Source organism: Aethalodelphis obliquidens, unplaced genomic scaffold, assembly GCF_003676395.1.
Source record: "Aethalodelphis obliquidens isolate GAN/ISIS:26980383/991018 unplaced genomic scaffold, ASM367639v1 scaffold83, whole genome shotgun sequence".
Classification (NCBI taxonomy): domain Eukaryota; kingdom Metazoa; phylum Chordata; class Mammalia; order Artiodactyla; family Delphinidae; genus Aethalodelphis; species Aethalodelphis obliquidens.
Window position 1 is genome coordinate 3,129,939 of NW_020838027.1, and position 12,864 is coordinate 3,142,802.

The following is a 12,864-nucleotide window of genomic DNA, read 5'->3' on the forward strand; positions in this document are numbered from 1 at the left end:
AATCCCTTCCCTAGTTGCCCCGACGGCAGCATCTTACATACCTAGAGTGGACCATTAGTAACCTGGCTGTTGACACCGACGTAGCCCGCCAACCCGAGTCAGATTCCGTCCGTTTACACGCACTCGCTTGTGTGCATGCCTGTGTGTGTGCACCCAGATGTGTAGCTACCCATACGTGACGGTTCCGTGGCCACAAGGTCCCTGTGGCCCGTCCCCCACGTGCAGCCGGGATTGAGCTGTCATTCCGTCTTCGTCTCCACGCCTTGAAGCTCCTTCCTCCGATACCCGGCGTGTGGGTCACAGGGGGTGGGGGGTGCTCTGTCTCGAGGGCTCCCTGGGCTCTGCCCGTCCTTCCCACCTAAGGCCGGGCGGGTTGTAGAGCTTCCTCACGGGGCCGGCCAGGCTGGCCGTGGGTGGCGGCCTCCTAAGCCCCACTGTCCCCGGGCCCCGCAGACTGAGTACGCGCGCTACGAGAACGGCCACTACTCCTACCGCATCCACCGCTCGCCGCTCTGCGAGTACATGATCAACTTCATCCACAAGCTGAAGCACCTGCCCGAGAAGTACATGATGAACAGCGTGCTGGAGAACTTCACCATCCTGCAGGTGTGCGCGCAGGGGTGTGCGCAGGGGTGTGTGCAGGGGTGGGGCTGAGAGCGGGCGGTGGGCAGAGAAGGTGGCATGCTGTCTCCTGGCCCCGACCCCCTCCTCCCCTCACCCCTGCAGGTGGTCACCAACAGAGACACGCAGGAGACGCTGCTGTGCGTCGCGTACGTCTTCGAGGTGTCGGCCAGCGAGCACGGGGCTCAGCACCACATCTACCGGCTGGTGAAGGAATAAGAGACCGGGGAGCAGGGAGGGGGGCAAGACATCGTGTGCGCAGGGACGCGGGGTGGGGACCCGCGGGGGCAGCCCCCCCCGAGCGCCAGGAGAGTGGAGGTCATGACTCTTCTACCAGGAACGTGAACCCGCAGTGCCTAAGCCCAATAAACGCAAGACCTGGGCACCTTCGGAGGCCCCGTCTGGCTGTGTGAGCCCCGGGAGGGGCTGAGGGAGCAGGCGGCTGGCTGGGAAACGGGCCGGAAGCGGCCCCGGGGTGCCGTCCTGAAGCCAAGGCCCCAGTGGACTCGGCCAGGAACGTCCAGACGCTGAAGCTCAAGATGGGTCAGCCCCTGCGCTGCACTGGAGCCGCTGCCGGCCACGCTGGGAGGCCTGCGGGGGGCGTGGGTCCTCGGCCACCTGGGAGTGCCGGATGCATCCGCCCTGGCCACCTCTGCTGCTGCTGCCCCAGGACAGCCGGCAGGGAGGCGCGGCCCAGTCCCGGGGGGGGTGGGTTTCAGGTGTGGAGGTGACTGAACTCTCGGGAGGTTGGAAGTGGACGCAGTCAGAGCTCTTTAGGTAGTTTTCATCCGTCTCCAGGCATGGGCTCCGTGGCCACGCTGGCTGCCCGGGGTGGGGTGGGTCCCAGGTCAGGGGAGCCTGAGACAGCGAGTGTGGGAGTGCAGTGGTGCAGCCAGCTTTTGAGTGTGGGCGGTGAGGCCAGAGTCACGCGGCCTCCTCTGTGGTGGGAAGGCCAAGACAGTTGGTCAGAGGTCTGCGGTGGACCAGTGGTTTCTGAGACCACGCAGTCTGCATGGTCTGTGAGTCTCACCGCAAACCCCTCCCAGCCAAGAAGCCTGCCGGTGCCGCCTTTGAGCAGCCCAGGCCGTCCACGCCGTCCCTAAGTTCACTCCCTCCCCAAAGGTCAGGTTCTGTGCCCCGCTCTCCGCTGCGCCTGGAGGGGACCCGCGGAGGGATTTCCCTGGTCTGTTTCTCCTGGGAACTGGCCTCGGTCCTCGTGTTCCCTGCTGCCCGAGCTGTCTCAGCGTGAGTGTCCTTCCTCCCTGTAAAGGGGGATGGGCGCAGTGAGGAGGAAAGATCATGTCGGTAAAGGGCCTGGTGCAAGATGCACCAGATACAGTAAACATTATCATCATCCCCTTATCCCTGCCCTCGGGGCTCTCGGGGCCCGGCTCTTTGCTGCCATCTAGCGGCCATTTGGTATCACCTTCTCTGGTGGGGAACCGCAATTCCAGGAGCCTGGGGCCGAAGGGGAACAAGATTCAACCTGCAGGTGGTGTGTGTGCCCAGCACTCAGGGAGATGTATGGGGATAAGAAGCGAGTAAGACGACGTTGAGGAGGTGTTACGGAGCAGTTAGGAGCAAGGGCTCTGGAGTCAGGCTGCTAGGATTGGAATCCTGGTGCTCCGCTACAGACTAGCTGTGTGGCCTTGGGGCAAGCTACCTAATTTCACTGTGCCTCAGTTTCCCCGTCTGTAAAATGGGTATAACAACAGTACCTACCTCGTGTATGCAGAGTGCCTAGCACGGTGCCGAGCACACAAGCGTGTTCGATACACATGCGTTATTATTCATAGCATCTGACTCCTTGCAATCTGAGAAGTCAACCTGGAAAACTCTTAAGTGGGGTGAGCGGTCCTCAGAGCAGCTGGAGTTCAGAGGTGGGAGGGGGCAGGGCGTGGAAGGTTCGGGGATGAGGGGGAAATTGAGAGGGGCTGCCCCTTGAAAGAGGGGCAACGTCTAGGTAAGCAGCCTGTGGACGGCTGCTAGGCTCCATGCCAAGTTGTGTGACCCTCGTGCGTGCGGGGACCCAGCTCCCCCTTGTGGATGATGTGTTGTGGAGGGGGCCTTGGGGTCCCTGAGAAGCACTCACACGTCCTCCTCTGGTTAGTGTCTGCTAAGGCTCTCCCGCCCTCCCCCCTCCCAGCCCCTGTTTCCGGGGCTGTCAGAATAAGGGGAGCTCGTGACGCCTGCCCTCCCAGCACGACTGACCCTTCCAGCAAGGGCTTGAGAAGCGTGTGTGAGCAGCCTCTGGGCCCTGGGACGGATGCACACACTAGGTCCCTCGTTTTGTATCGTGGGTGAGGGCTGCCAGTGCAGCTGTCGGGTCCACGTGTTGGCTGTGAGTCTTCCCTTCTCTTTAGGAACTGACCTCAGTAGCCTAAGGGACACTAACCTACTTAGAGCTGGAAAGTCCAAACCGGTCACAGCCACGGAGAACACAGGTGCAGGCGCCTCTCCCCGCGGTGTCGTGCAGACCGCGGCCCTCGGGGCCCGCAAATGGGAGACCCGACCCGGCCCCGCCTCTCCTGCAGCCTCATCTGACACCCCCCTGCGCCCCTCCCCGCCTTTCGGCTCTGGCCCTGGAGAACTGTCACTCATTCTTCAAGAGCCAGCGTGGAGCCACGTCTTCTCCCGCAGAAGGGCCGGTTGCTCCTGTCCTGGCGTGGAGAAAGCGTTCCATTCGCAACCCGTCAGAGCACCTGCCACGCGTCCCTGGACAGAGGGCCTGTGTCACCTCTTCCACCCTCACCCGGGGGCGCTGTGCTCTCCCCATGTTAAAGATGAGGAAGGTGGGGTCTGGAGAGGCCGGCTGACTCGCCTGAGGCTGAATGCGTTTATCCACTCGCGTAACACACGTTTATTTAACTTCTGCTTGTGCCAGGCGCGGGACGTACTGATGGCCGGGACAGACGGGGTCCCTGGGAGCTTGCGTTTTACTGAGGAGGGAAGACAAAGTGAGCGGGTGAAGGACGTGCAGACTGACGGGTGCTGACAGGAGAGGGCGCCGAGGCCGCGGCCTGGGGGGCGGGCGTGACGCGTGTCCCAGGGACAGCAGGGAAGCCACATCAGGAACGCAGAGACGCAGGCCCAGATCCCGCCCAGGCCCTGCCCCACGCTCGGGAAGGGCTTCGGCTTTTTCTGCGTGTGATGGGAGGTCCTGGAAGTGTTTTAAGCAAGGGAGTGAGACTGTCGGGTCTGATTTCTGGGAAGCAGCACTGGTGGCCGTGGACCACAGAGCAGTGCGCGTCCTTGCTTCCGAGTCAGCCTCGCCCCCTGGACTCAGCATCTGGCTGGGGAGACCGTAGCTGCCCTGCTCTGTCACTTTCTGTAACCTGAACCCACGTCTGGGACACAGCAGGTGCCTGATGAGCGTTTGAAGGGTGCCCGTGTGCAAGGTGTGTGACCCGTGCCTTTTGGGCCTGGGAGGGGTGATGGGTGGGTGTCCCCGAGCCTGCGGGATAGGACTCTGCTGACATCAGGAGTCAGCAGGCGGGGATGTGGAACCAGGATGGGTGCCTGACCCATGGGGTCCGATGGCCCAGCAGACAGTGCCCCAGTGACCACCAATGACCTTCCATAGGGTGGGTGACCTGCATGCGACAGGAGTTTGGGAGGCGCGTGTGACGCGGCCCCGCCCTTCTGGGACCGGAGCCAGGCTGAGGAGCGCGGGGCTGTGTGTACCAGCTTGGGGCCCCTGCTCCCTGGCCCGCCCACGGGGCTCAGAGGGCAGTGGGGTGGAGCAGGGCCCGGGTGTCCCTTGTTAGCAGGGGTGGCGACAGCAGGGAGCCCCACAGGGACCGGGCCACCAGTGCACACCTGGGCTGCACCTGCCTGGAGGAGGGACTCGAGCTGGAGCGGGGGCGGGCTTGATTTTCCCCCTCATCCCAGAGGTCACCGCGTTTGACCCCTTCTGACATTACTGCCCAAGACACGAAACGAGAAGGTAACTCCAGATAAGTTGTTCTTGAGAACGGAAGCCCCGGAGCCAGGCTTCCAGGGTTGGCTTCTTACAAGTCGTGTGACCTTGGGCGAGTGACTTACCCTCCGGGAACCTTTGTAACCTCGTGTGTGAAATGGGAATAAAGTGAGCTGACTGCGGGGAGGAAGAAGGTGACCGCACCTGTGAGGGGCGGGCCCACACCTGTGAGGGGAGAGGTCGACACCTGTGAGGGGGCGGGCCCACACCTGGCCCGTGGGGCGCAGCGGGGCAGCGAGTCGGGCGAAGAGGACCGTCCCACCCCGGCCACGGACACTCACGTGTTCACACAGCACTCACACACGCTGAATACACACACACACACACACAGGCGCACACACACACTCCTACGCACTATATACACCTACACACACTCATACACTCACCACATACCTACTCACTGTATACGCACATATATACACACATGCACCACACATACCTACACACACAGCGTATACACACACACGCTTACACACATTCATACACTCATCACGTACACACACGCGTATACCACACACCTACACACACTCACCACAGACGTACACACACACACACACACACACACACACACGCTCATCGTTAGAGAGGCAAAAGCTCTGCTCCGATGCCCCTCGAAAGGCAGAGAGGAGGCCTCGGGGCTCCGGGTCGGGCAGACTTTCCTCCTCGCTTTGGGGGGCAGAAACAGGGGAGCAGGTGTTCTTCATTGAGAAAATAACTCTCGAAAGGGAGGGCCAAGCCACTCCGAATAAGAAACTGTCCTGAATTTGGTTTTTGTGTTACTTCCTGAGACAGGACGGGTGTGGTGGGCACGCACCTTCGCGGAAGGCTGGAGCCCAGCGGGAGAAAACCGTGTCTCTGAGCTCATGGATGTCTGATTCAACTTTAAGTTTTTTGTATTCTGCTCTGTAAACCCCCTTTGTCTCCACGTCTTCAGTAAAGTCTGCTCCACACACCAAGGCCTTTGTGCGAGTGATTTCTTTGTATGGAAATGAAGGAGCCCCAGGCGCTGTTGGTGGAGCACAAGGCAGCCGCTGCAGAGCCGTCCAGTCTGGACCAGGCCGGGGGGAGCAGCGTCTCAGAGCCGTCCACCAGCTGACGGCCCCTCCCGAGAGGACAGGAGAAGGGGCCGCGCGCGGGGTGACGTCCCAGCCAGTCCGAGCCCTTGGAAGGATGTGCCTTGGCTGCCATCCGAGCCAGTCAGTCGCCTCCCAGCTCCTGCGAGGCTCCGGGTTCTGTGAGCGCCGCAGTTTCAGACGCAGAGCGTTAGGTGCTTAATAAGCAACAACTGGACTCAACCCCCCTGGATTTGAAGAGCCACCAAAGCAGGAGGTCCCGGCCGCGCCTGGCAGGGTGTGGTCCCTACTTTGGCCTCCTAGGAACTTGATTTGAGCCCTTGACCCGGGAGTGAGTGGGCCCACGGCACTGGCTAGCCAGAATCAGAACCGCGAGTTGCAGCAGACTGATGGGCCCAAACCCACTTTACCAGTTCGCCTGAGCAGCGCTGCACCCGGGACCCGGGATCCGGGACCCAGGGCACGTGTGTCAGCACCTGCCCTCCTCCTGGGGGCCCTTCCTCTCTAGGAAGCCAGGTCACCCGCAGACGGTGGCTGGTGAGTCTGTTCAAGCGGGCACGTGAGTGACCTCGAAGGACCGAGTGCCAGCAGTGGTGAGCGTGTGAGGCCCCGTCTGCACCTTGGGCGCCTGAATCCTCCCATCCGAGGATCGACGGGTCCTCTTCTCTGGGTGAGAGGTGGCCCCTCTTCCGTCACCACGAGTCCCAGCACGTGGTGCTGAGAAGCTATGATGCCTGTGAGCATTCGGCCAGTGGGATCCCGCAGACCCTAACGAGCACTTCCGTTCATCCTCACTGGTTGTGGGTTCATAGGGGATCGTTGTGCGTCCCTGTTTAGCCCGGAGCAAATCCCCCCAGCTCTCTCCCTCTGAGTGGTGCCCACGGGGGCCTTGCTCTACCAGTCTCATCCCAAAGGTGGCGGCTGCCAGCCACCTGACACTACGCCCTCCCCTCAGGCCAGGGAGATGTAGGGACAGCGCTGACCGTGGGCTTTTCGTGGCGCTCAGGTTCGTGGGTAGCCCTGGCATCACCGAGGGGCTTAGGGTGTGGGATGGAGAGAGGGAAGGACTGGGAAAGGAGGGGGTGAGGGGCGAGCCGGGCTGGGAGTGCCCAGCTGTCCCCCAGAGCTTGTCCCGCGGGTGCAGGGCGGCTGGTGTGGCCCACGGCGAGCATTTATTGAGCACAGACTGTATGCCAGGCACGGCTCTGGGTGTGAGCATGGCAGGTGGGACCAGGGGTGTGCAGGGGTCTTTGCTCTCACGGAATTTCCGTTCTGGTCCGAGAGACTGATGGACAGTAAGCAACAAGAAAAAAGAAGTGAGCAGGAAGCAGTTAGTGCTTTGATGAAGGGAAAACAGGAGGATGTCTTAGAACAGGGTTTGGCCATAGCGGGCCTGCTTTTGTAGAGTCTGGGAGCTAAGAATGCTTTTTATGTTTTTAAATGGTTGAAAAAAAAATCCAAAGGAGACTAGCACCGTGACCCGTGACAGTGGTCTGCGGTTCCAGTCGCAGTGTCGGTAAATCGAGTGTCGCTGGAGCAGGTCGTGGTCACTATGACCCGGGGTCCGAGGCAGCTTTCGAGCTACGATGTAGGGCGGGGAGGTGGCAGCGGAAACCATACTCGGCTCATGGTGGCCCTTTCCAGGAAAAGCTCCCGACTCCTGAGTCAGGGAGTGACACGGGGGGGCGGGGGGGGCTTCCTCGGAGCGGGTGGCCATCGAAGGCCTCTCCGAGGTGACAGCAAGAGTAGCCACGAGACGACCCAGGGAAGCGAGCCTCCACTTTGAGGGCGCTGAGGTGGGAATAGGGGCAGGAGGGACCGGGGTGCAGCTGGGGTAACGTCCCATCCCTATCTCATGGGCCACATCTTCATTGCTTGACCTGCGGGTAGCAATGGTTTCAGGGACGTGGTTCTCCTCCCAACCTGATCTGTTTCCTCTGGGTCTGTTTTGGCCTTTGTCGTTTGCGCCAGAGCCTTTGCTCAGAAGGTCACCGTCGGTCGTCCGTCTCTACTTAAGACTGGCACTGACGCTCATGGGAGACTCCGAGCAGGTGGGCAGGTTTGGGAGGCCGGCTGCATCCATGGCCACCTGGCAGGGCTCTCGTGTTAGAATGCAGATTTCTTTCGGGCAGGGCTTCCTGGCCAGGTCAGATTCCATGGAAAGGGCTCCCCCGGTTTCTTGCTGTGGAGAACAATCCGGCCACCAGCATCCTGGGAACCAAGTGGGAGAAAAGTGCTGCCCCCCCACCCCCAGTGTTCAGTACGGACCCCCTGTTCTGCACGGGGCTCTTGTGTTCCCCTGGACCTGGTGTCCCCCACCCTGGGGACACTCTGTATCATCCTCTCCAAGGGAAAGAACTCTCAGCTTCTGCCTGCGTAGGGAGGGGCACCCCCCAGCTGCGTGTGGAGTCAGGAGAGGATTTAGAGCGTCACCTCCTTCGGAGCCGCCCTCCCGTCCCCACCTCCACTTCCAGAGACGCCCGGTGCTGTCAGCTCTTGACTCGTGGCGAGTTCGTTGGTAGAAACTATGTTTCTTTCTGGCTGTCCCTGGGGGTAAGGTTCAGCTCTCTTGGTGTGCTAAGTCAGCTGGCACCCATCCTTCTGTTTTCCGAATTTTTGTCCCTATCCTCCTGTTCTCTTTGTCCTTTAGGATTTATAGCTTTAAAAAAATCCTTATGTGGTCATCTTAGAAGGGTTTCAAGAGGGATCAAAATAGATGTATGTGTTGAATCCACCACCTTTGTCCTGACTCACTTATTTGAAATGTCGCTCTGGCTGTGATGGAAAAGAGGAGGGGCAGGGGTGAGTGGCAGCAGGGAGACCCAGTTAGGAGGTCACTGCAAAGTCAAGGAGGGAGGCGACGTGCCCTGGACACGGGTTAGTGATGGAGAGGAAAGGAAGCCAGTGACCTTGAGATGTGTTTTGAAGATTGTCACTATGACTTCCTGAGGCTTTTGGGTGCAGGGAGGGCAGGAAGGTGGGGAAGCAAGATTAACTCCATGTTTCCTGGCTCAAGTCACATGTTTACTGTGGTGGGAGAGGCTTGGGGAGGAGCAAGTATGTGGGTGGAGATCAGAGCTGAGTTGAGATCCCTGTTAGACCTCTGAGTGGAGCCTTCCGTAGCAGCTGCCTGTGTGATTCTGGAATGAAGGGGAGAGGTCAGGGCTCGGTCTAGGATTCACGGGCGCCTGGACTGGTATTTTAAGTCTTGAGACTAGATGAGATCACTTAGGAGGAGAGGAGGTGTCCCCAGGACTGCCCTGAGTCCCTCCAACGTTGAAGGGGAGAGGAGAGTAGAGGAGAGGGGAAACCAGGAGAGAGTGGTTTTCTTCTCAGTAGTGGAGAAGAAAGCATTTCCAGGGCAGCGGTGAAATGCTACTGGCGCGTAGATTAAGGTGAAGACAGAGAAATTACCACTTGTGACAGATACGCCCTGGTTTCCCCTTCTTCCTGAGTAATAGGATCCCCCATTTTTAGCTGGGCACATGGTCACTCAGAATAAAAGCCATATTTCCTAGTCTCCCTTGCAGCTAGACGTGGCTTTGTGACTAAGTTTGACCAATGGAGATAAACAGAGCTGCAGTTTCCAGAAGTGTCCTAATAGGGAGAGGGCACGCTCTTCTTCACCTCTCCTTCTTTTCAGTTGACTGGGGTGTGATGTGATGGCTGGATTTCCTGCAGCCATTTTGGACTCTGAGATGACCTTAAGAATGGAAGTTACCCATGGTAACGCAACGAGATAAAAGGCTCTTGGGTCTTTGATTCCACGGACCACCATTACAGCTCTGGACAGATTTTATACGAGAGAGAAATAAACTATCTTCTTTAAGTCACTTGTATTTTGTGGGGTTTTTTTGTAATTCGCAGCCAAACTTATTTCTCATCGATACCTCCTGGGATCTGGTGATAAACACAGAGGCAGAGTGTCTGAAGCATGAACAGCTGTAACAACAACAACAGTAATAATCCCACCCCTGACTCTTTAGAGCACTTTTCAGTTTCCAGAGCACTTTCAAACCCACCGTCTTGCTTCACGTTTGCAGCTGCTCTGTGATGCTGTAGACATTTTCTTCCTAGATGAAGGAACTGAGGCGCAGAGAAATCACTCATGGCGCCTGGTTACTACATCGCAGATCGTGTACTTCGACCTGGATTCTCTGGTCCCTCCTCGGTGCTGGTGACCGTAGGTGGACAGTGGGTTGTGAATGCGTAGGAGGTTCTGCCCCAGAGCTTGCCTGGTGCTGGGCAGAGAGCTGGGAGCTGGCCCCGAAGGCCCCGGGAGACACTGGCCTTCAAGGGCAGCAATGAAAGCTTTCTCACTTCTCAGGGAAAATGTGTCTATTTCCACAGGGGTGGAGACTGTGCTGGATAATTAGAGAAGTAAAGATCAGACAGCCACCAACACTGGAGGGAAATGTGTTTGCCAGCTGGCAGGCGAGCGATCCCACTTTGGAAGTACTTGGGTAGCAGTCAGACGTTCAGAGCAAGAGTCTGCGGAGCGTCCTCTGACCGTGGAAATGTTTTCTCGGTATCAAAGGGGATCTGCTTCTCTTTGCAGCCTCCCTTCCAGAGGCCGAGCCCAGCACTTTTGAAGTTGGGCACGCTTCTCTCCTTCTGCTTTTCCTCTTCGGTCATTACTTTGCTGACTTCTTTCCAATTTCTCTCTCTAAATCCCCACTGATCCTGATGTAGACCCTTTGTGGCGGGTGTATGCCTCTGATCGCTTGGCGATTGTTGGGGAGATACGGACTTTAAGCTGATTATGGGTTGCACCTTCCTAAGGGTTTGCGAAGTTGAGATGACTTTGAGTGACTTGCTTGAGGTTATGTAGGGAAGTGCAAGCTGGAACTTGAAGCCAGCCTTGGGACTTGTAAGACCACATGCTGCCTCCTAGAAAACCAAGAGCCCCCGGGAACTGCCGTTCTGTCCGTCCCACACAGGGCCCCCTTTAATCTTTTTTTTTAAATTTATTTATTTTACTTATTGAATTTTTTGGCTGCGTTGGGTCTTGGTTGCTACGCGTGGGCTTTCTCTAGTTGCGGCGAGTGGGGGCTACTCTTCATTGCGGTGTGCGGGCTTCTCCCTGCAGTGGCTTCTCTTGTTGCAGAGCACAGGCTCTAGGCGCGCGGGCTTCAGTAGTTGTGGCGCGTGGGCTCAGTAGTTGTGGCGCGTGGGCTCAGTAGTTGTGGCTCGTGGGCTCTAGAGCGCAGGCACAGTAGTTGTGGCGCACGGGCTTAGCTGCTCCGCGGCACGTGGGATCTTCCCGGACCAGGGCTCGAACCCGTGTCCCCTGCATTGGCAGGCGGGTTCTTAACCACTGCGCCACCAGGGAAGCCCGGACCCTCCCCAGCCCCACTGCTGGAGGCACATTAAAGCGAGCCTCACATGCCTGCTCCAGGGAACGGCCCGGCCCCTCCCCACGTACCACAGGCCCACTTGCCCTTCCCCTTCGTCTCACTGAATCTTGGATTCCTGGCCGTGGTCCCTGGCTTTGATATTTGCTGCTGCTGCCTCAGACTTGGCAACTCATCACATTCCCCTTGTAGCTTTTTGGGCCTCGGGTTTTCTCGTTCACCCCGTGCCCTGTTCCTGCCTCTGGTCTGTGTCCTCTCTCGGTCTTGAGTGAGGCGTGCTCTGCCCCCGGCCTGGGCCGGAGATGGAAGCGGCCTTCAGATAGCACTGTGGCCAGGGGCCTAAGAAGACCCAGATCCTTCTCTCGGTCACAGTTCTTCCCCCTCGAGGGAGAGAGATGCCTGCAAGAGGCTCAGCCAGGCACGTACCACTGTCTTTATCAGGTGAGACTCGGACCCCAGTGTCGAATTCTAGAAGGGTTGGCCTGAACGCCTACTACCCAAACAGGCCTCATTTATCCCATAAATAATTGCTGAGCACCTAGGATGTGTCCGGCACGGTTCTGGCTCCTGGGGATGCAGCAGTGAATAGAATCAAAGTCCACGTCCTGGGAGAGCTTACACAGTAGTGGGGGAATCACACGACAGATAAACAAAACTGCGCCAGGCCTCCTGTCCTGCTTATCCCCTCTCCCACCACAGCCGTACGCAGACAGTCTAGGGTACGATCTCTGTGAATCGGGGAGTGCGAGTCAAGGGCAACGGAGGGCATTTGCCTCCATGTCTCCTTAGAGGAGACAGTGGCTCCCCTCTCCCGCGACCGTATGACAGCAAGACCGCCTGTCCCATCCACAGAGAGATAGACGTGGCCCATCCGGCTGAGGGAGCAGTGTTGGCCTTTGGTAACTGGGACCCCGGAAAAGAGCCATGTCCACATGTGCTCACATGGAGAAAGCATGCCCTCCTGGCTCAAAGTGTGGTTCCCTTGCATCCCCGGAACCCAGGGGCTCTCACCCCACACACCCGTCCTACTGGAATCAAAATCTGCAGGTGACTCCTATGCACAGCAAAGTGCGAGAAGCAACAGGCTAGGCTTTTCGACCAGGTGCAGAGAAAAGCTGCGCCCCCCAGCTGGGACCAATCTGTGATCATTCCTCCTTCTCGGAGGTGGAGCAGGTGATGGGCTTCCTCCCCTGGCAAAGGTATGCATTTGAGCAACACCCTCATCATCGTTTGATTTAGTTACTATAAATAAAATAATATCAATAAAAATAGAACTTAAAAATTAACTTCAAAAAAGGGCGCTTCCTTTTCATTTGACGTAATATTTTCAACTGTCAAAATTTCACCAAATAAATATCATTCTATACCTTTGTATTAGTTTATAAACTACTAAGTCACTATCAATGGAGTTTTTAATGTCTGAGGGGAACTTTTATGCATGGAAAAGACTACTTCATGTTATTGGTGTATTTTGAGTTTTTTTTAATTGATTAAAGTTGTAAAATTTAAAGCCTGATCTTACTAAGTTCAACTTGTAAATCTTGCCGTTTGGTTCAGAAGGCTAGTCATTTTTTTGTTAAATATCTTTTCGTTTCATTAATGTTCGGTTACCTTACAAATTCTCTAAACATTGACTCTCACAAACTGGATTAATTAAATTAGCTTAGACTCTTTAAACTATAATTAAGCGCTTCAAATATCTAACAAGGCAGACTTATAAATCTAACAAAATCTTAGACACTAAGCATTTAACACTAAGAACTTAAACGCTGTTCACGAAACGTTACAAGTCTCAACTTAAGATCTAATCAGATTTATTTAGGTGTTTAACCTTCAC

The 12,864-nt window shown here is 57.1% G+C and overlaps 1 protein-coding gene across 4 annotated transcripts in view; it reads left to right on the top strand.

Annotated features, from left to right (window-relative positions):
* Positions 1–1,011, top strand: part of TEAD4 (TEA domain transcription factor 4) — a 62,036-nt gene extending 61,025 nt beyond the window's left edge. For all 4 annotated transcript variants that reach the window (XM_027093451.1, XM_027093452.1, XM_027093453.1 and 1 more), the window contains 2 exons: positions 454–606; positions 727–1,011. In XM_027093451.1, coding sequence (XP_026949252.1) covers positions 454–606; positions 727–840 — 267 coding nt within the window. In that variant the 3' untranslated portion in view covers positions 841–1,011. The remainder of the gene's footprint in view (positions 1–453; positions 607–726) is intronic.
* Positions 1,012–12,864: the final 11,853 nt, after the last annotated feature.